The sequence below is a fragment of the Dermacentor silvarum genome, chromosome 3 (assembly GCF_013339745.2).
Source record: "Dermacentor silvarum isolate Dsil-2018 chromosome 3, BIME_Dsil_1.4, whole genome shotgun sequence".
Classification (NCBI taxonomy): Eukaryota; Metazoa; Arthropoda; class Arachnida; order Ixodida; family Ixodidae; genus Dermacentor; species Dermacentor silvarum.
In genome coordinates this window covers 15,506,124-15,526,145 of record NC_051156.1, presented here as the reverse complement: position 1 = coordinate 15,526,145, position 20,022 = coordinate 15,506,124, and the positions used below count along the sequence as shown (strand labels likewise).

General features: G+C 50.9%; 1 protein-coding gene across 1 annotated transcript; it reads right to left on the bottom strand.

The window, feature by feature from the left end:
• Window positions 1-13,095: 13,095 nt before the first annotated feature.
• Window positions 13,096-13,632, bottom strand: LOC119444230 (uncharacterized). The gene has a single exon (XM_037708658.1). It carries the CDS (start codon window positions 13,630-13,632, stop codon window positions 13,096-13,098), a length of 537 nt encoding a protein of 178 aa, XP_037564586.1.
• Between the last annotated feature and the right edge of the window lie 6,390 nt (window positions 13,633-20,022).

Genomic DNA, 20,022 nt, shown 5'->3' with positions numbered 1-20,022 from the left:
GCTGGTACTTGGCAGTCCGGTTATAGAAGATTCGTTGCTTTTCCCTTATCTCTCGAAGATGGTTGCGAACGGACTCTGATGGCACAGTCCAAGGCTCAAGGTGCCGATGGAGCAGTGGCAGTCGAGTTCTGGTTTGACGTCCCATCAACCGCTGAGCAGGCGACTTCAGTTCTTCATCCCTTGGCATAGTTTTCCACTTTAGTAGAGCGGTGTAAATATCAAATGTTGCAAAAGGACATTTTTTAGCAGCTTTTTCGCCTCTTGAACGGCACGCTGCGCCATGCCGTTACCACGAAGATAATATGGGCTTGACGTTATGTGGACGATTCCTAAATGGGTCGCAAAAGACCGGAAGCAAGCACTCTTGAAAGGCGGTCCATTATCGCTGCACAGCTTTGTCGGAATCCCATGAGTCGCGAAAGCAAGCAAGCAGGCGTTGTTTACGGCTTCTGCTGTAGATTGGCGTAAGTTTTGAATATCGAAAAAGAACGAGTAACAATCAACGAGGATTAGGTACGTCTGGCCATCGTGGTAAAATATACAAAGCCCGACGACTTGCCATGGCAGATTTGGTATCTCGTGGCTCAGCATAGTCAGTCTAGTGTTTCTGCGCTTGTACTTTTGGCAAGCTGTACATGACTTGGCTAAAATGTCTGTGTTCATTCCGGGCCAAAACATTACCTGTCTGGCTTTCATCTTCATTTTTTTCTTCCCCTCCGTAGGCGGCGTGTAGCAAACGGAGAACCTCCGGTCGCTTGGCTGGAGGAGTGACGATTTTGTTGCTCCTGAGTAGCAGGCTGTCCTCGACGTGCAGCTCGTCGCGGTAGCGAGCGCAGGGCATGCGACAGCTCGTCCTCAGTTTCTGGCCATTCTGTGCTTGCGTAGCTGCGCAGTTCAGCAATGGCAGTATCTTTGTTGGTTTTGTTGCGAATGCTCTCGAGCTGTTGGTCTGATACAGGAAGAGAAGAGATAACGTTAACTTGAAATTGCTCTGTCTCATCTTTTAGTTCAGTAGGACTTGGAAAGCGAGAAAGCACATCAGCTAGAAACAGCTCCTTTCGTGGTTTATAAGTCACTTTATTTGGCATCATTGCAAAACAAGCGCCATGCGTTGAAATCGCAGTGGGCATTCGCACAGTGGTTTTTTGAATATCAGTTCTAAAGGTCTGTGATTCGACTCGGTGATAACTTCAGACTGCCCAAAGATATAGTATTGAAATTTATTGCAACCATGAACAACGGCAAGCGTTTCTTTTTCGATCTGCGCGTAACGTTGCTGTGTTTCTGTTAGCGAACGCGATGAATAGGCAACCGGTTGCCCATTGTGCAGAAGAACAGCTCCCTTACAGCACGCTGAATGGCGTCTAGAGAGAGTCACAGGTTGTTAGTTAAAATATGCAAGGACAGGTGCCGGTGTGAGAGTTTCTCGAAGCTGGCGAAAACTGTCGTCTTGTTGGTCGGTTGAGACCCACGCAACGTCCTTTTTCAACAAATGGCGAAGCGGTGCAGACAAGGTAGACATGAAAACGGCGGTTTACCTATTTCAATTTAACACCTAGTTGACACACATTTCAAAACGGGTCAAGTTAATGCATTTCACGTTCTCCACGTTTCCTCAAAATGTGGGCGCCGTGAGTAATTCAGTTTGTCGTTACAATGTGAAAACTGGCATATAACTTCCTTCTAATTGAATTAACAGCTTCACTGTAAAAATTAAATAAGAACAAATTAAAAAAAAATCACAGCATAACCACGGGGTGAATGATGATGAGTGGGCGAAGCTCCGGAGGGAATCATCGGATCTCCCGCTTAAGGGGACGCTAGCACAAACGCGTTAGAAACGTGCAGTACTCTCTAGTAAGGGGGAGCGGCCACAGCGTCTGACGCAGCCATTTACACATGCCGGAACGTGCACCGCGTTTGCCGACGCCATCACATGACTGCTGAGAGAGTATACCCCCCGTATTCATAAACGCTCCTCGACTTGAACTTGACTTGCCACCGCTTTGGGCAGCGCGTTCGAAACGCGTTGAAGGTAAGGCGGAGAGGCCACAGCGTCTTACACCAGCTTCTTACACGGGCCGTAACGCGCTAGCACAAACGCGTTAGAAACGCGCTAGAAACGCGGCCTTTCGTTAATGTTGGGTATTTATTGCCATCGTGGTGCGTGTGTCCATGTCCGCTTCGTGGCGTAGTGGGCTAACGCCGCGCGCTCGGAAGCGTGGGGTACGTCCCTGGCTCGATTCCGCGCTACGGACACAACTTCGGAATTTTTTTCTCATTTTTCTCAGACTGGTTACACACTACTGGTTACACACTACTACTACGACGACGGGGACGGAACGGGTGCCGCTATAAGGAGCTTCGCCCCTCGGAGCTATAAGGAGCTTCGCCTTTCGAGTTTCACTCGAAAGGCGAAGCATCGATTGCGATAGCAAATTTTTAGAGTGTTATATGGTGTAAGGATAGTAGTTTTACCAGCTGTACAAACTTGGACATGCAGCAGCACCAGCAACGCGCAGAACTGTTGTCGACGGTCGGCGTTTTGCCCGCATTCGCACCGAACACGCGCGGCGTTGGTGACTGTTGCCGGTGCCTCTGGGGGCGGCTCGGAGGTTTTCGACGAGATCAGAACGGGACACTCGTCGAGCAGCGTCGGAAGTCTTTAGCACCTTCTCGCCTCGCAATGTTGTTATATAAACACGCATTTGGTGCCGCAGCTAAACGTCACCTCCCCTCCCTCCCGTCCTCCCATGGCGTTTCGCGCGACGGAAGAAGTCGCGTTTGCTCTCCGCCGTGCGTTCGCTCCCCGTGAAAGCGCGCGTCCCTCGCGCGCTGTCACGCAGCATACGCATACGCAGCATACGGCGCGCGGTGACGCTTATATCGCCGTTGGACTCCATACGGAACCTCACGGCGACTGCAATGATGACGACGACAAAAATCCGCTTGCAGTGTCCATATAATTGCTATCGCACTAAAATCACCAGCCCTTCCGCTGTCGAGAAAGGGGGGGGGGGTAAGCGAAGTTTGTGGCAAGACGACGCTGTCGCAGGCGTTCTGCTTCGTTTGCCCTAAACTCGGGGTCGGCGGCTCTTCACTGACGTTTAACCTGGGCTTCGGAAACCTAGAATCGGCACGCCGACGACGAGCCCTTTCCCGAGCGAGTTCGCGATGCCGTAGCTCAAACGAAGCCTGCTCCTCGGCGGAACATATCACGCGCGGCCTTCCCACCCGGACGCCGAAACAGATCTGAGGCGAGGAAAGCCCGGTGGAGCGCCCGCCAACCCCCTTTCCTTCCCTTTCCCTTCCCGGGACACACCAAACGACCTTGATTGGTCGCGAGCGTCACGTGATCCGGCGCCGGCGCAGCTGCTCTACTCTGAGAGCAGCTGGGTTTTGGCGTGACACCATCACCACCGTTGACATTTGTGAGGCAATACAAGCTTCGCTTGAAAAAACAGCGGTGTGCCCAACCCACTGGTAGCACTAAAACCGAAATCGACAGCAAACGTTGGGCCTACTTGGCGTTGTAACACGCGCACAGAAGTGCCGCCCACGCAGCTGTGGCTGCGCTGCCACAGAAAGTTGTCGTCGGGTGCACACAGTCCTTCGCGTGCGTCGCGTCTTATAGCACGCAGTTGCTTATCGCAGTGAGAGCGTCCATCATCATCCCCTGTGACGGCTGACGCTTTGAGACGTTATATTGTACTACCTTCGGGAGAAGCCCAGTTGATGACGGAACAGTTTGCAGCATCAGTTTGCAGTCTCTGAAGGACAATAAAGCAGTCCTCGTGCCATTGACGTCGAACTATCGTTGTTGGCACTGTCGTCTTTTTACTGCTGTCATCGCAGGCACGCACGCGTCCACACCAAATTGGCCGTTGGTCTAATCGACACATTGGTGCGTTTGACAACGCTTTAAAGAACCGTGTACAAACGGCACTGGATACAGAGCTACGTGCAAAATGCTTCATATGAATGATTAACACCGATCCAAACTGTGTGGAACACGTTTACATCAGTGGTACACGAGGTAAAAACACGGAACATGAGCTAAGAAAAAGAAAAGACGAGCGCAGACTGAAAATTTAGTTTACTGAAGTAAAAGTCGCGGTCTCGCCCGAAAGGCGAAGCATCGATTGCGATAGCAAATTAGCAGAGGGCCATACCGAATAAGGATAGTACATTTATCAACCGCATCAACTTGTAAACACTCGCTTGCTAACTAAATTAACAAGCATGGTGTCAGCGCGCACAGCAAACATGAACACATTGCACTCGATGACCGCTGACGCGCGCTGTCAAAACGCTGGTGTGAGAAAACGCGGCAGCAACAGCAAGCGAAGTGAGCTTCGTACGGTCTATCGCTTCAACGCAAACTGACTGCTGAGAACACACAGCACGTACAAAGCTACGAGCCGCCGACGCACCCAGATTCTGCTCCCAACGTAGATCGCTGTCAAGATACGCCCGCGCGACCGCGTGCAGCCGCCACATACGCAGTTGCAGCAGGTGTAGAACGCCACCCCCCCTTCTTCCCCTTCCCCGGTGCCTGACAACGTTGGTTGCTTGACGCGTGACGGAAGACGGCGCGCTTCCTGGCCGCTTTCCTCCCTTTAGCGCGGGCGAGCCACGATCGTCGGCTCCCCTCGCACATACAGCGTAGGGCGCGCGGCGACTGTCCCAGAAACGAGACGAGACAGTTGCGTTCGATGCGAACAAAACCACGATTCTTCTTCGTCTTTTTCCTTTTTATTGCTTTTTTTTACCACTCGCGCCTTTGGAGCCCGCCGTCTTCCTCTTTCTCGTATTGTCCGCTCCCATGAGTTTCAACAGCTGAAAAGCTGTCTTCTCAGCAGTGGAAGCAACATTAAAGGTGTTGTACAGGTCTCCGAACGTGTCTTCCTTTGGTTTTTAAGAGACAGGAGCGCGGCTTCCCGTCGACTCCAGAATATGCTTGAATGACCTTAGCCAGGTTCCAGAAGGATCTAGGTGTGCGTGTACCGAGAAAAACAATATCTCCTTGGTTCACTGTGGTTTCTTGCTTTCTTGCTTTACAATGCTCTCTCAATTCTTTCAGATATTCCCTGTTCCATCTTTTCCACCAATATTTCGTGATTTTTGTGTATTTCTCCATATGTCTATGCTGACGTTTTTTTCACTTTCGGTACTCTCTGATAATATGCTTTCCACCTATGATATCAGCCGGCACAATAGGCAGAGGCTCATCCGGTTCGCTCTATACATAGGTAAACGGTCAGCTTCAACTTCAGTAATGATTGTTTGCATCTCTTCTCTTGATAACAGTCGTTTTCTGATAACTTTCCTCATTGCTAATTTCATGCTTCGTACCATTCTTTCACAAATGTCTCCCCACCAATGTGCTTGTTCTGCGATGTACTTCCATTTGATTTGATCTCCTTGGCTTGCGCTTTTGGAGACTTCGTCCTGTAGTTCGTCCTGAGTCATCAATCATACGATTGATGAATCTGTTGGCCTTCTTGAGCGTCCTTGCGTTGACACTGTAAATGGTGTAACATACTAGCCCTTGTCTCGCTGTTAATCTTCGGAATCCATGTAAGAATGCTTCTGTTATAGTGTTGTCCACAATTCGAGATGTACAGCTCGTGTAGTAGCACATACAGATATTGAAATATACTGTTGTGTTGTACCTTTCATCGCGTCTTTTATAGGCCACGGACCCGCGAAATCCACACTGATCACTTCAAAGGGTTGTCGTTGTCTCTGTCAGCAGGAAGTGGGGCTGTCTCTTGGTGCAGTGGTCTGGCGTCAAATCGTTGGCACTTTAGACATCCATGAATTACCTTCTTCACCAGCTCTCTTCCTTGCATTATCCCGTACTTAGTTTGAAGCTGTGATAATGTGACGCTTATTTCTCCATGCAGCGTGAGTTGATGAATATGGCGTACCAGCAGCTTTATACCAGTCGTCCACTTTGGTAGCACAATAGGATGTCTTTCGTTGTATGTTAATCCACTTTGAAGTAGGCGACCTTTGGGCTTTATCAATTCCAGGTTATCTTTCCATACAAGTCTGACTGAATATCACTTCTCAAATTTTAAGTGCCTCTTGAAGTGCTGAAGCACTTCCTTTTCTCTCTTAGCTTCTTTCTCAGAGCACTTTATGCCTAGTGTTTCAATATCCCCGAAATGTCTGAGTTCTGTCTGTATGTCAGAGTTATCCACGTTGACTTTAAGTACCATTACTGTTGACTTCTCCGTTATTGTTGCTGATATCTTAGCTTGACCCTGTACTGTCCACCCGTATATGGTTTCTGCTGCTGTCAACCTCTCTTCTAGTCTTCGCATCCCACCTGTCATCATACGTGCCAATACTAGTCTGATCCAATAAGTATTCCGCTTTCCATGCATGATGTGCTTCTACATAAACCGTCAGCTAGCTTGAATCCGTCCTCTTCATACTTCTTTTGCAGTGATATAGGCAGGAACGGTAATCTTTCTTTTGAAATTATGTCTACCTGCAGTGCTTCCAATAACACTTCTTCACTACTGTAGGCACTTTACAGTTTAACTTCAACCGAATTCATGACTCTTTCATTTTGACCTCCTGCGAAGGAGCCTATCGTAAGTCTTTCTTTTCCTTTAACTTTACAGCGAAGTTTCTCAGATATAGGCTTTTCAGTATGAATGATCTTTGGCTGCCAGTATCCAGCAGAACACGACAATAACATGACTGCCTTCTACCTTCTGCTAATGCAACTGCAGGCAGACAGGCAATGAACTTTATTTTAGGTCCTGAGGAGCGACTCCATGAATCCCTTATGGAGGAAGAGCAACCGCGGGCCGCCCCCACGTCGGGACGGGTAGGCCGTGCCTGACCACCGCGTCGCGGGCCCTCTGGACAGCCCCTAGCTTAGCGGCGAGGTCGGAGCTCTTCAGCGCCTCCACCCACTCTTCTTACTTGGTGAGATTATCGTGGTCCCCTAACGAGGGACACCGCCCGAGCATATGTTCTGAAGTGCAGAAGGGATCGCCGCAATCCGGACAATCGGGCTCGACCATGTCCGCGTACCTGCTGACCCTGGCTAGGCTGGGATAGGACCCGGTCTGCAGCATGCGAAGGGTGGAAGACTGAGGCCTCGAGAGCTTGGCGTGGGGCGGGGGATAGACCCTCCTGCCGAGCTGATAGTGCTTTGAAATCTCGTTAAACGTGTGGAGCGAGTCCTTGTGGAGCCCCGCGTCCGCGCCCTCGAGCGGCGTTTGCTAGCGCGGTGGGTGAGTTCGCGCGCGGGCGTGGGCCAGCTCGTTGGCGTTGGGAACGACGGGGGAGACCTCAGGCTCTATGTGGGCCGGGAAACAAGTGATGACGTGGGGGGAGACGCTCCTGCCGCAAAGCAGGGAGGCCGCTTCCCTCGAGACCGAACCCGTGGCGAAGGCCCTGACCGCTGCCCGGGAATCCGTGTAGATCTGCGGCCTGCTCCCATCCCGGAGGGCGAGGGCCATCGCGACCCGAATTGAATTGAATTGAATTTTATTGACATAAAACAATTTACAAAAAAGAAATTGCAATATTGCATCTGAATACCTAGCCAGAGGCTAGTTGGGATTCATTCAAGTATAATTATGAAAAAGAGCATGTCACATAACGAAACATTAATGATACAAAGAAAAATATTTTACTACCATTATAATACTTAACAAAACTAATTATAACATGATTATCACGCTGCAGTACAATTTAAAACGTTTCCTGCATTTATATAAGTAAGCTTCACAACATTAGCATACATATCGCTAAAATTGTACAATTAACAGTTTCACGTATATAACGAGCATAACACACTGTGAGAGGGTTTATACACAAATACAATAACGTACAACGCAAGTATACATGGTAGTAAATTGAAAATGGTTGCTCGTTCTGAAAAAAAAAAAAACATTTCTGGGGGGGGGGGGGAGGGTTTAGCAGGTAATATATTAAGTGGCTATATATTACTTAGAAAATGTCTTTTCAATGCTAAGGAGAAATTTTTACTCTGTTTTATTTCTAGTGGAAGGTTATTCCACACGGCGACTCCGTTAGCTGTACATTTTCTCTTACCGTAAACATTTTTTTGTTTGCTGAGTAAGGTCGTTGCCTTTTACTTTGTTGCGGCTTTCGTAGCGAGAACATAAAAATTCTGACGAACAGACTGGATAGTTGGTGCTAATACTAGCTTGGACCATTAGTGCAGTTCTATAATCAATTAGAATGGTGAACGGCATAATGTTTAGGCTTCGGATGAGTGGTAGCGTATGCGCAGTATATTCTGAATTTGTAATAAAGCGTATTGGGGGGGGGGGGGGGGCTCCTTTCTGGAGTGTAATAACTGGTTCCAGGTATGTGCGGTATTTTATTTATTTATTTACTTATGATACCCTCAGGGTCAACAGACATTACAGCGGGGAGTGGTATAAAATACAGAAAAACAAAAAAATTTTAACTACAAGAAGCAGCACAATGTTTTTATGCGATATGCGTTATGCGATAATAGTTATGGAGAGGCAGAATACATGTTACAAAAAATTCGATATATACAAGGAAGCAGTCCAGTGTTTCTAATGATACAATAACAATGTGTGCCCCCGGTAGCTAAACAGTATTTTAAATTGCTATGAAATATACTGAAATAAATTATTCGTAATGTCGGTATGCCAAATATGTTTTGGCGTTTGGACAAGAGAAAACAAGCTTTACTAAGTTTCTTGCAGACTTCGTCGATATGAGGTTTCCAGTTAAAAAATTCATCAAGTATAACGCCTAAGTATTTTACTGAATTCACTCGTTCTAGCGCTGAATTATTTGTAAGTGTACGTGAGTGTTCTTGCAGAATTTTGCGCGGTGAATTAAAAACAATATACTTGGTTTTTTGTGTATTTAACGTTAGTTTGTTTGAAGAGAACCATTTGTGGATATTGTTAAGCTCTGAATTCGCACAAATGAAGGTATGGCCCGTAGAGTCTTGGGCACATATGAGAGATGTATCGTCAGCATACATAAATATTGAAAATATTGTTGCAGGAAGAAAGCAGGTCCACGAGTGTAACAATATGTTTTTTACTACGCAAGGCAGGTCGTTAATGTACAGTGAAAGAAATATTGGCCCAAGAACTGAGTCATGGGGTATGCCTACAGTTGTTTCAAGGAACTCGGACCTGGTTTCAGCTACTTGCGCTGCCTGTTTACGGTTTTATAGATAACATTTAAAGAATTCTAGGCACATTCCACGAAAGCCATAGCATTCTAGTTTGTTTAACAATATGCTGTGGTTGACAGTATAAAAAGCTTTTTTAATGTCAAGAAATACCTACAACTGTTCTGTTGTTATTTAAGTGGAAGTTATTAAGTTCAGATAAGGACAAAAGGGCTGTATCAGTTGACCTTTTCTTTCTAAACCCATGTTGGCAGGGTGTAAGAATGCTTTGGCCTTCTAGGAGAGACATGATTCGTTTGACTATCAGTTTTTCGAATACAATATTTATAGTGTTTAGGATGGAGATAGGACGGTAGTTTTATGGGATGTTTTTATCCCCAGCCTTGTGAATCGGTATTATCTTAGATAACTTAAGAAGGTCCGGATACGTAGATGTATGAAATGATAAGTTAAATATTTTTTCTAAAGGTACACAAAGGATATCGATGCATTCCTTGAGCGCCAAAGAAGGTATGTTGTCACAACCGACTGAAAATTTCACTGGCATAGCACTAACTAGAGTTACAATTTCACTGGCTCTTATATCTGTAAATTTAAATGTGTTAGGATTGCGAGGAGGGTATGTAATAGCTGTAGCCATTAGCCGAGAACCTACTGTGCAAAAATAGGTATTAAACGTCATAACGAGGGTGCTTACTGATACTCCGAGAGCCTCGAAGTCTGGCATGGTGCAAGAGTTTGCAGGCGGTCTAAGAATAGAGTTTATAATACGCCATGTGATTCGTGAGTTACCCAAATTGTTAGTTATTAAGTTTGTGTAGTATTCTTTCTTTCTTACTCGAATGAACGATGTTACTTTATTACGAGCCAATCTGAATTGCTCTAGGTAGTAGTCATTGTTTTTGTGCATTTTTACTTTTGAATGCCAAAAGTCTCTTCTTAATTTGTTCTAAAATGTATTTATTCATCCATGGGCAAATTCGTGTTTTGTAATATCTCTTGTCATGAGTTACTGTGGACCGCTCCGCCAGTGCCGGAGACGAGCCCCGCACCGACGCGGCGTTAAGGAGGTTGCCCCTATGATCTACCACGGCCGCCACGAATCGGTCGGATGAACCGTATTGGGCGGCGTCGACGAACGCTACAGATCGCGGATCGCCAGCGACGGATCTGAGAAGTGCGGCCGCCCGGGCCCTGCGTCTGCCCACATTATGTTGCGGGTGCACGTTGCGCGGGAACGGCGAGACCGTGATGGCCTCCCGCGTATCCGCTTCGAGCGCGCACCGCCTCTCCCTGACGGCAGTGGGATTGCAGCCCAGCGCCACCAAGATCCGCCTCCCCGCCAGAGCCTGACGACCTGGGCCGCCTGCTGTGCCTCGACAACCTCGTCGAGAGTGTTGTGGACTCCCAGCTGCATGAGCTTCTCCGTGCTGGCGGCCATGGGGATGCCGAGCACCTTTTTGATGCTCTTGCGCATCAGCGCTTCGAGCTTTGCCCTCTCGTATGCGTGCCAGCGATGCGCGGCGGCCACGTAGGGGATGTGGCTCATTAGGAAGGCGTGGTACAACCTGAGGAGGTTGTCCTCCCCCAGCCCTCCGAGACTTTTATAGACCCTAGTGATGAGCCTGACCATGTTGTCCGTTTTGGTGGCGATACGAGCGATCGTCTGTCCGTTACAGCCATTTGCCTCGATGAGCATACCGACTACGCGGATGACCTCCACCTTGGGAATGAATGACCTGCCCAATGACCGTGCGAATGAAGATGTCGGTCGATACAAAAGGAGTTCTGACTTGGATGGGGAGAGCCGGAGCCCCGTGCCCGCCAAGAAGTCCTCCGCGCAGCTCAGGGTCACCTGTAGGGATTCCCAGATCCTGCCTTCACTGTCGTCATCGCACCACACCGTGATGACGTCGGCGTAAAGAGCGTGATTAACGCCGTCCACCTCGAACAAATGGGTGGAGAGACCGCGCATGGCGACGTTGAAGAGAAGTGGTGAGATGACCGACCCCTGAGGGGTGCCCCTTGCCCCCAGCTCGAAGGGATCAGACTTTACCTCGCCCACCTTGAGAGTGGCGCACCTGCCTCGAAGGAACGAACTGACGAACCCGTGAAACTTGGATCCAAGGTCCATCTCCGTAATGGAATCAAGGATGTGCCTATGGGAAATTTTATCGAAGGCCTTTTCAAGATCCAGTGCTAGGATACCCCTGACGTCTCTGGTGTCCCTATCGATGATCTGGTGTTTAATGAGTTTCATGACATGCTGAGATGACAGGGACGGACGAAAGCCTACCATGTTGTAGGGGAAGAGTTCGCGTTCTTCAATGTAGCTACATATACGGTTGTGAATGACGTGTTCCGCGACCTTTCCCACGCACGAAGTGAGCGAGATTGGTCGCAGGTTGTTTAGTCCGGCAGTCCGACCTGGTTTTGGAATGAGAATTACCGACGCGAGCTTCCAATCGTCCGGGACGGCACCCGAGTCCGACACTTGATTGATCTCGTTCGTTAACGTGGAGATGGCCTTTTCGTCCAGATTGCGAAGAAGCCTGTTCGAAATTCCGTCCGGTTCCGGGGCCAACCGGCCGTTCAGTGTAAAAAGGGCTTCCCTGACCTCGTTTTAGGGGCGAAGCTCCTTAGGGTGTGGGTCTGTCCCTCCTCTGTAGTATGTAGTAGTAGTAGGTAGCCACGTCTACTTTTATGAAAAAAAAATCCGAAAGCTGTGTCCGTAGCGCGGAATCGAACCAGGGACCCCTCGCAGGGACCCCTCCGAACGCGCGGCGCTAACCACTACGCCACGAAGCGCACATGGTCACACGCACCACGATGACAATAAATACCCAACATTAACGAAAGACTGCGCGTTTCTAACGCGTTTGTGCTAGCGCGTTACGGCCCGTGTAAGAAGCTGGTGTAAGACGCTGTGGCCTCTCCGCCTTACCCCCGTATTCATAAACGCTCCTCGACTTGACTTGCCACCGCCTTGGGCAGCGCGTTCGAAACGCGTTGAAGGCGGTGGCAAGTCAAGTTCAAGTCGAGGAGCGTTTATGAATACGGGGGTTATACTCTCTCAGCAGTCATGTGATGGCGTCGGCAAACGCGGTGCACGTTCCGGCATGTGTAAACGGCTGCGTAAGATGCTGTGGCCTCTCCCCCTTACTAGAGAGTACTGCACGTTTCTAACGCGTTTGTGCTAGCGTGCCCTTAAGCGGGAGATGGTGCAATTATAATGAAGGGCGCTGTTATAAAATAGGAATGACGTCACATATGGCGCGTGTCATTGGTGGAAGTCAATCGTTCGATTTAGTGCGGCGAGACTGGGCGAATTACACGGAAGATTCACGGTTTACCGATGATTCCCTCCGGAGATTCGCCCACTCATCATCATTCACCCCGTGGATGATGCGGTGTTTTTTTAGAGAAACGAGCGTCCAGGTCCTCCCGCTGGAGACCCCGGTAGCGGGGATAGTCCGCGTCGCCCGAGGGGCCTGTGGGTAGGTATCCGATGGCCAATCGACTGGATAATGTCCTGCACGGTGAAGCCTTCCCGTTTGGCTTCGTGCAAAAACCCTGTCCATAGCTAGTCTCTGGTTGGACTTGTGGGCCGATTCATCTAAGAGCTGCTTCAGGAGGTTCCACGTGCCTCCGGTGCACATTTCCCCATCGACCGAATTACAAAGTTCGTCACACTGTTGCATAGCGAGCGTGCGACAGTGTTCCTCAATAGTGCGATTTAGATCTGCTATCCTCTTACGGAGTCTAAGATAGAGCCGTTGCCCCTTCCACCAGACCAGAAGAGCAGCCTTGGCCTCGAGGAGGTGAGCGAGACGGCTGTCCGTCCTGTCCACCTTGAGGTCCGCGCGGACCGTTTTGGTGGTGGACTCGACGTCCGTTTTCATTTGCAGCAACCATTCTTAAAGGTCTGTGGGATCCGCCATCTTGCCATCCTTGATTTTTCGAAAGAGGTCCCAATCCGTGACCCTAAATTCGCGGGGGGGGGGGGGGCTGCTCGACACCTCGAAGGAGGTAGCCAGGATGCAGTGATGGCTACCCAAGTTCTCGTGCAGGTTACTCCACGAGGCTGGTCCCACCCCCTTGACGAAGGTGAGATCAGGCGTGTAGTCCCTGGTGATCGAAGTGCCCGTTCTGGTGGGGAAGGCCGGGTCCGTCAAGAGTACAAGTGCGTGATCGGCGGCTGTTTGGTAGAGGTCGCTCCCCTTCGCGGTCGACGACAGGTAGCCCCACTCGCGGTGCGGGGCGTTGAAGTCGCCCGCGACCACCAGCGGTGAGCCCACCGCCAGCCCCGCGGCCTTCGCCACGAGGGACGGGAAGCGGTGTCTTTGATCCCTGGAGGAGCTGTATATGTTAAGAATAAGGATAGTGGATTTTAGCCACGCGTTGCGAATGATTTCGATTAGCGAATGCTCGACCTTGCTATGATCCATGCGCATGGAGTGTACGACAAAAGAACATCGCTTGTACACGAGGAAGCAAATGCCCCTTCTGCCTGCGCCAAAGACGGAATGAGACCTGGAACCGTGCAGCGAAACTGTCTCCCTATGAGTTTCCTGTAATAAAATGACATGCGGTTTACGCTCACGTGAACGAAAGAACTGCTGCAGGACTGCCCTTTTCGGCAGGAACCCGGCGCAGTTCCACTGCCAGATTAGGAATCCGTTATCCTGACCCGCCATGTTTGGAGCTTTTGCTTGGCCTTTCATAGGGGGAACCGTGTCTAAACCCTCCGTTTCTCAGGGTAGATCATTTCTAACCGCACCCGAGTACCCGGGGGTTGACTCTCCCAAAGCGACCCTATAGTTTCGAGGGTGTTGACCCTGCTCGTGAGAGCAGCCACCGCTTCTACTAAGGTCATGACTGAACCTTGGAGGATGTGCACCGACTCCCTAACCTCCTTCATGGAGTTCTAATCTCGCTTTTGAATTCCTCGAGGTCCCCTTTTCCCTCAACGGGGTCCGCGAGGGCCCACTTCTTGGCGGACCGCGCCGGCTCCTGCGTTTCCGCGGGGAGCTCCATGGGGTCTGCGCGGGCGGCACAGACCAACCCGACTCTCAAAATGACTCGAACTCGGCCCTGAGCTGCTGCAACGCGGCTCTGAGCTGCGCGTTCTCCTGCTCTAAGTGCGCGACTCTAAGATTGCTTTGCTCTGGCGGCGAACCCTTCGTTACGTTTGGAGGCTTCTGTTTAACTCGATCGGCCCAGGCGGGCTCATGGATCCTGACTCTCGAGTGAGCGCGCCCCCTGGAGCTGGAGCGCCCTCTGGACAGGCTGCGTCGACCGGCTTGCGTGGCGGAGCGCCCCTTCGAGGACGCCTTGGGCAGGCTCGAATCACATGCTGGGCAGCTGGTCGCCACCTACCGCGCAGGTGTTTTCTCGTCGCGCTTTCGCTGCCTCCTTCTGCGACGGACGACGTAGGGCACGTGGAAGCGTTGTTTGCAGGCCTTGTCCGCCGTGAGATCAGGCTCCCCCGCAGATGGTGCACTTTGGCGAGCATTCGTGGTCTTCCGCGGGAGACGCGAGTCCGCATCCCCTGCAAATCGTTTTCACCGGGGCCGGGCACACGTCGGCGCGGTGACCCAGCCTTCCGCAGGCGTAGCAAACGTCTTTCTGGCGTCTGTAAAGCTTACAGCGAAGCATGCTGGCGCCGCACATGACGTAGTTCGGCACTATGAGTCCGTCGAAAAGAACGATGGTCGTGGTAGTGTCCTTGATGAGTTTCATTTCGAGGGCCTTTGGGTTTCTTGGATGGACGATCATGTCACGCAGCTAGTTGTGGTCGAAGTCGAGGTCGACGCCCCGCACGATCCCCTTGCACATGTTATCCGGCGCTTCCAGGTACGAGTTGACCTCGTATCGGGCAGACCCCAGGAGTAGAACTTGCACGCTCGCGTAAGCGCGGGCGTTCTTCTCCGTCGAGTACTCACGACATAGATGTTTTGGACCACGTTGGGGCAGACGATGTCCCCCACCGTTTCGGCCGGGGCGAGTTGAGCCGCCATGGCCACTTTGATCTGGCTGATCGTCCTGACGTTCAGCCCGCCTCTGGGGCGGACGATGATCCTAAAGTGCTCCCTCGGCAAGCGGGGGAGCTTTGAGGCCGCGGCGAGGCGTTTCTTGACACCGCCGGCGGCGGGGGTGCGGGACCCGCCACGGCCGCTGCCACATTGTGTCGAAGTCGCCTGGTTGCTGACGCCGAGATGCCGTTGCAACTTGTGCTTGGAAATAGCCGTGGTCCATCCGGACTTCAGGCACGCCTCGGGGGTGATGTCCTCCCCCTCGACCGTCACTTGCTTGGACATTCTTGGGCACGGCGGCGTGCGAAAGCGAGGCCTCGACGTGCCTTATCCGGGAAAGTAGGCCTAACCGTGCGGCGGGGTCGGGTAAAAAGTCCCGAAGAATGGCGAAATGACCACCCACCGGCAAGAACTTGGTGTCGTCGTGGTCCTCCAGACGAACTGCGTCGAATGGTGCAAAAATAACCTGAAGATGAGACGTTTTTCTGACCGAAAACATTTACAGAAGCCGGAGCCGATGCTCGCTAGTCCACACTGAATCGAGCGTCGTCGTCTTCTCAATGCAACTGCAGTCTGCAGAAAAACACTTGATGAAATGTTCATAAACTGGCAAGTAGACGTTTTCGCTTCCTGATTTTCAATTTCACCAAGAGTAGATGTTCTACACTGGGCTGTCAGTTGTTTGCTTCGGCACATAGACGTCTCATGCCATTTTCGACATATCTTGCATCTAATGTTCGCCTTACATAGTTTAGTAGTATGGCGAGACCTGGTACAGCGGCAACATCTGTTTGCCTCTTTGAGCTTCATTTTCTTGTCTTCATAAGGCATCGTTTTCCTACAATCATCAGTATAAGGAGTAGTATTCTCGCAAAATATGTAGAACTTTGCAGCTGTACTTTGAAAATTAACAGTTCGTGTCTGCTAGTTACTCTCAGTTTTGTTGCCGTAGCTTTCTCCCCTTTCTGTCGACAATTTCTCTCCGCACTCTGATCTATGTATTTCATCAAGCGCCTAGAATATCTTCTTGACGTAAAGCCACATCCTGATATTGTGCTGCAGATCTACTGATTACTTCTCTTTGTTTTAACTGGAATTTGATTTACATATCCACTGGTAAAGCTCTTTTCAGGATTGGAAGCAACATCGATGCATAGGACTCGCTCTTCAATCCTAAGGATTCTAATCCACGTATATGCATTTGCACCTTTTGTGACAGCTTTCTTAAACCGTCATGGTCGTTGCAGCTTGCTACTGTATTCAAGTTGGTTAGTTCTTTCACATGCATTTCTACCAGCACGTCATCTTTTCCATACCTCTGCTTGAGTAGATCAATGGTTTTCCCGTAGTTACTGTCAGAAAACTGTTGTCCCTCCACGGCAGCTGCCGCTTATCCGGTTAGTGATGACAGGAGGTACGTGAATTTCTGATTTTCGTTCAAGTCGGTTCTTTCGTGTACAGCTGTTTAAAATTGCCGCCAACATCTATGACATTTCATTTTATCACCATCAAACTTCAATATTTCTAGCTTTGGTAGCTTCACTATTGTTGCTTGCTGCGGTTGTCTAGCTTCGACATTAATGTTGGGTGGCTCCCTTGCTCTTTCTCGTACTTCTTGCTGAGAAAGGTACGCGTTGATGCTGTGCAGCGCACTTATTATCTTTAACTCGTACTCAGTGCTTTTCGCAAACTCCGAATCAGCTGCTTCGGGTGTTATAAACTGCTGCATCTGCTCGTCCGCTTTCTTTAGGGAGTCTGCAATACCTTTATTCTGGCTGGCTATCAGCGACATCGCTGTAGGACCCTGATTCTCCTCCAGTTTCTTTTCGGCATCGCTCATTAGGTTTGTTATTTTCGTCCTCAGCGTCTTTCGCTTGTTCAAAATCACTTCTCTAGTGATCTTCAAAAACTGAGGGAACTGCTGGTCGCTTACAGATTCTAGCGGCGAGACATCATCCGAGTCTTGGTCGCCCTCTGTGTCCGTGCAGCTCTTTGTTGTCGAATTCTCGTCTCGCTCCCGACGGTTCGCTCCCGGGCCTCCTCTTCGTCTGTCTTCTGAGGTCAGTCCGTCGTTATGGTAGTCCGTGGCCAGTCGGAAGAGGAGTAGCTACTATCCTGGTCACGGCACCATGTCGCAGAAACGAGACGAGACAACTAGGTTCTATGCGAATAAAATCAAGATTCTACTGTTTTATTCCTTTTTATTGCTTTTTTTTACCGCGCGCGCCTGTGGAGCCCGCCGTCTGCTTCTTCGTCATCTTGTTCTCTTCCATGAGTTTCAATAGCGACGGTGTTATCACCCTTGTACCTTAAACGGAACCTCACGGCAACGGCGACGACGACGGCAGAAATGCGCCTGGAGTGTCCCTATTGTTACGGGCCGCCTCCTTGCAATAAGGAAGAAGACGACGATCGCCGAAAAACGCTGCGCGTGTTCAGCCATCTTGGCCATCTCTGCCAACAATCCCTGTACATAAATACTATCCCTTTTTTGTCTATTTGACGCCCCGTTACGCATTGGTGGGAGGTGCGGGGTATTCTCGCCAGACGACGGAGCTCCGAAGCGGTCGGCGCTGCGGTGCGACCACCATGGCACACCAACCGGAATCTGCTTCTGCGCCGCGGACACCGATTGTAGTCGTCCAACCCCGAGACCCTGGAATCTTCAACGGCACCGATGGTATCGACGTTGAGGAATGGCTCACGCTATACGAACGGGTGAGTGATTCCAACCACTGGGACCTGACAGTCATGCTGGCCAATGTGGTGTTTTATTTTAGTGGAACGGCGAAGTTGTGGTATGACAATCACGAGGCCGACTTCGGAGGCTGGGATACATTCAAACAAAAGCTCCGTGACCTGTTCGGTAACGCCTCCAGTCGAAAAATCACTGCGAAGCAACAGCTGTCAACTCGCGCCCAGACGTCCACGGAATCATATTTGTCTTACATACAGGATGTGCTGGCGCTGTGCCGTAAAGCTGACAGTAACATGTCAGTGTCTGACAAGGTTGGCCACGTCCTGAAAGGGATAGCGGACGATGCATTCAATCTGCTCATGTGCAGAAATTGTGCTACCGTCGATGCCATGATCGAGGAGTGTCAGCGCTTCGAGCAGGCTAAGAGCCGCCGTATTGAACGACCATTCGCCCGGCTTCCCAACACCGCTGCAACGTCTTCGTGTGAAGAGCGGCCGCCATCTAACCTTTCACCGCCGTCGGCCGAATTGACGAGGATTGTCCGCCGTGAAATCGAGGCAATGGCTCCCGCTAGCCTCTTTACGAACTCTAACGCCGGCGACTCGAGCGCACCAGCGGTTTCGCTAGTCCAAGCCATCGTGCGAAACGAACTCGCGATTCTCGGGGTTCACGCTGCTTGCGCCGTTGTCAGCCCTACATCCGGTTCCGGGGCCCCGACATCGTTCCCTCGGTATCCGCGGTTCGCTCCACGATCGCGAAACCCTGCTGATTGGCGAACTGAAGACGATCGGCCTATCTGCTTTCACTGCCGCCGTGTCGGGCACGTTGCTCGCTACTGTCACAACCGCTGGTCGTTCCCGCCACGTACTCCATCCTTTGGCCATGCTCGCCGCCTTGATCGCAGCCTTTATGAGCCACTATCTGCAGCACACCCCTACAATCCTGTCGCTGCCACGACATGGTCCAGCCGCTCACCGTCACCTAGAGGTCATCAGTCGTGTTCGCAACCGTACCGCCGTCCGTCCTCCCGCTCCCCGCCACCTCGCCGCGCCCCGTCGCCGAGCAACCGTGGCTCCTTCACTCCGGAAAACTAAACGATGCAGCGCCCGGAGGTAACGCTGCATCTACGACTCTGCCCCAAAAGCCTCTAGTTACTCTGTCGACTCGACGCTGTGTGTTGGACGTTGACGTTGATGGCGTGACGATTTCTGCACTTCTCGACACCGGGGCTTATATTTCTGTCATGAGCTCTGGTCTTCGCCGTCGCCTAAAGAAGGTGGTCACACCTGCTGTTTCCCACGTTGTAAGAGTGGCCGATGGAGGAACTCCCACCATCCTTGGCATGTGCACCGCCCGCATCACAATCGCCAGTCACCCAACTACTGTTTTATTTGCCGTTCTTGAACAATGTCCGTACGACGTTATTCTTGGTGTGGACTTTCTCGCGACTCATTCTGCCCTAATTGACTGTGCAACTGGCCTCCTGCAGCTCGAACTACCTCACCTAGCCATGCCCCAACCACGCCTTCGGCCCGTCTCTGCTCTCTCGACTATATGCGCATGCCCCCGCAAGCCGCCAGGTACATCGCCATGGTCTCGAGCCCTCCTGTCGCTGATGGCGATTACGTGCTATCCCCGGTAACGGACGTTCTGCTCGCCAAGAACGTCGCCGTGCCTAACACCCTCGTGACCGTCACCGGCAACCGCATCGCCATTCCTATTTTAAACTTCAGCGCCTCTCCTCAACTGATTCCGGCAGGCATGTCACTCGCGCCATCACTGCTGCCGAAGACTGCGAGATTTGTGCGTTGGATCCCACCCGTTCCTCCAGTTCGTCCTTCCTTTGCACCACAATCAGTTCGCCGCGCGATGTCTTTGTCGGAATGATCCCTGATGACCTTCCTTCTGATCAAGCTACCGACCTTCGCCGCCTCCTGGAGTCTTACCACGACATTTTCGACTTCGACGATCGTTCTCTGAGCCAAACGTCTGTTGTCCAACACCGCATCGACACGGGGAACGCGAGGCCTATCCGTCGCCGTCCCTATCGTGTCTCCCTCGCCAAACGTCGTGCGATCCAAGGCGAAGTTGACAAAATGCTCACAAAAGGC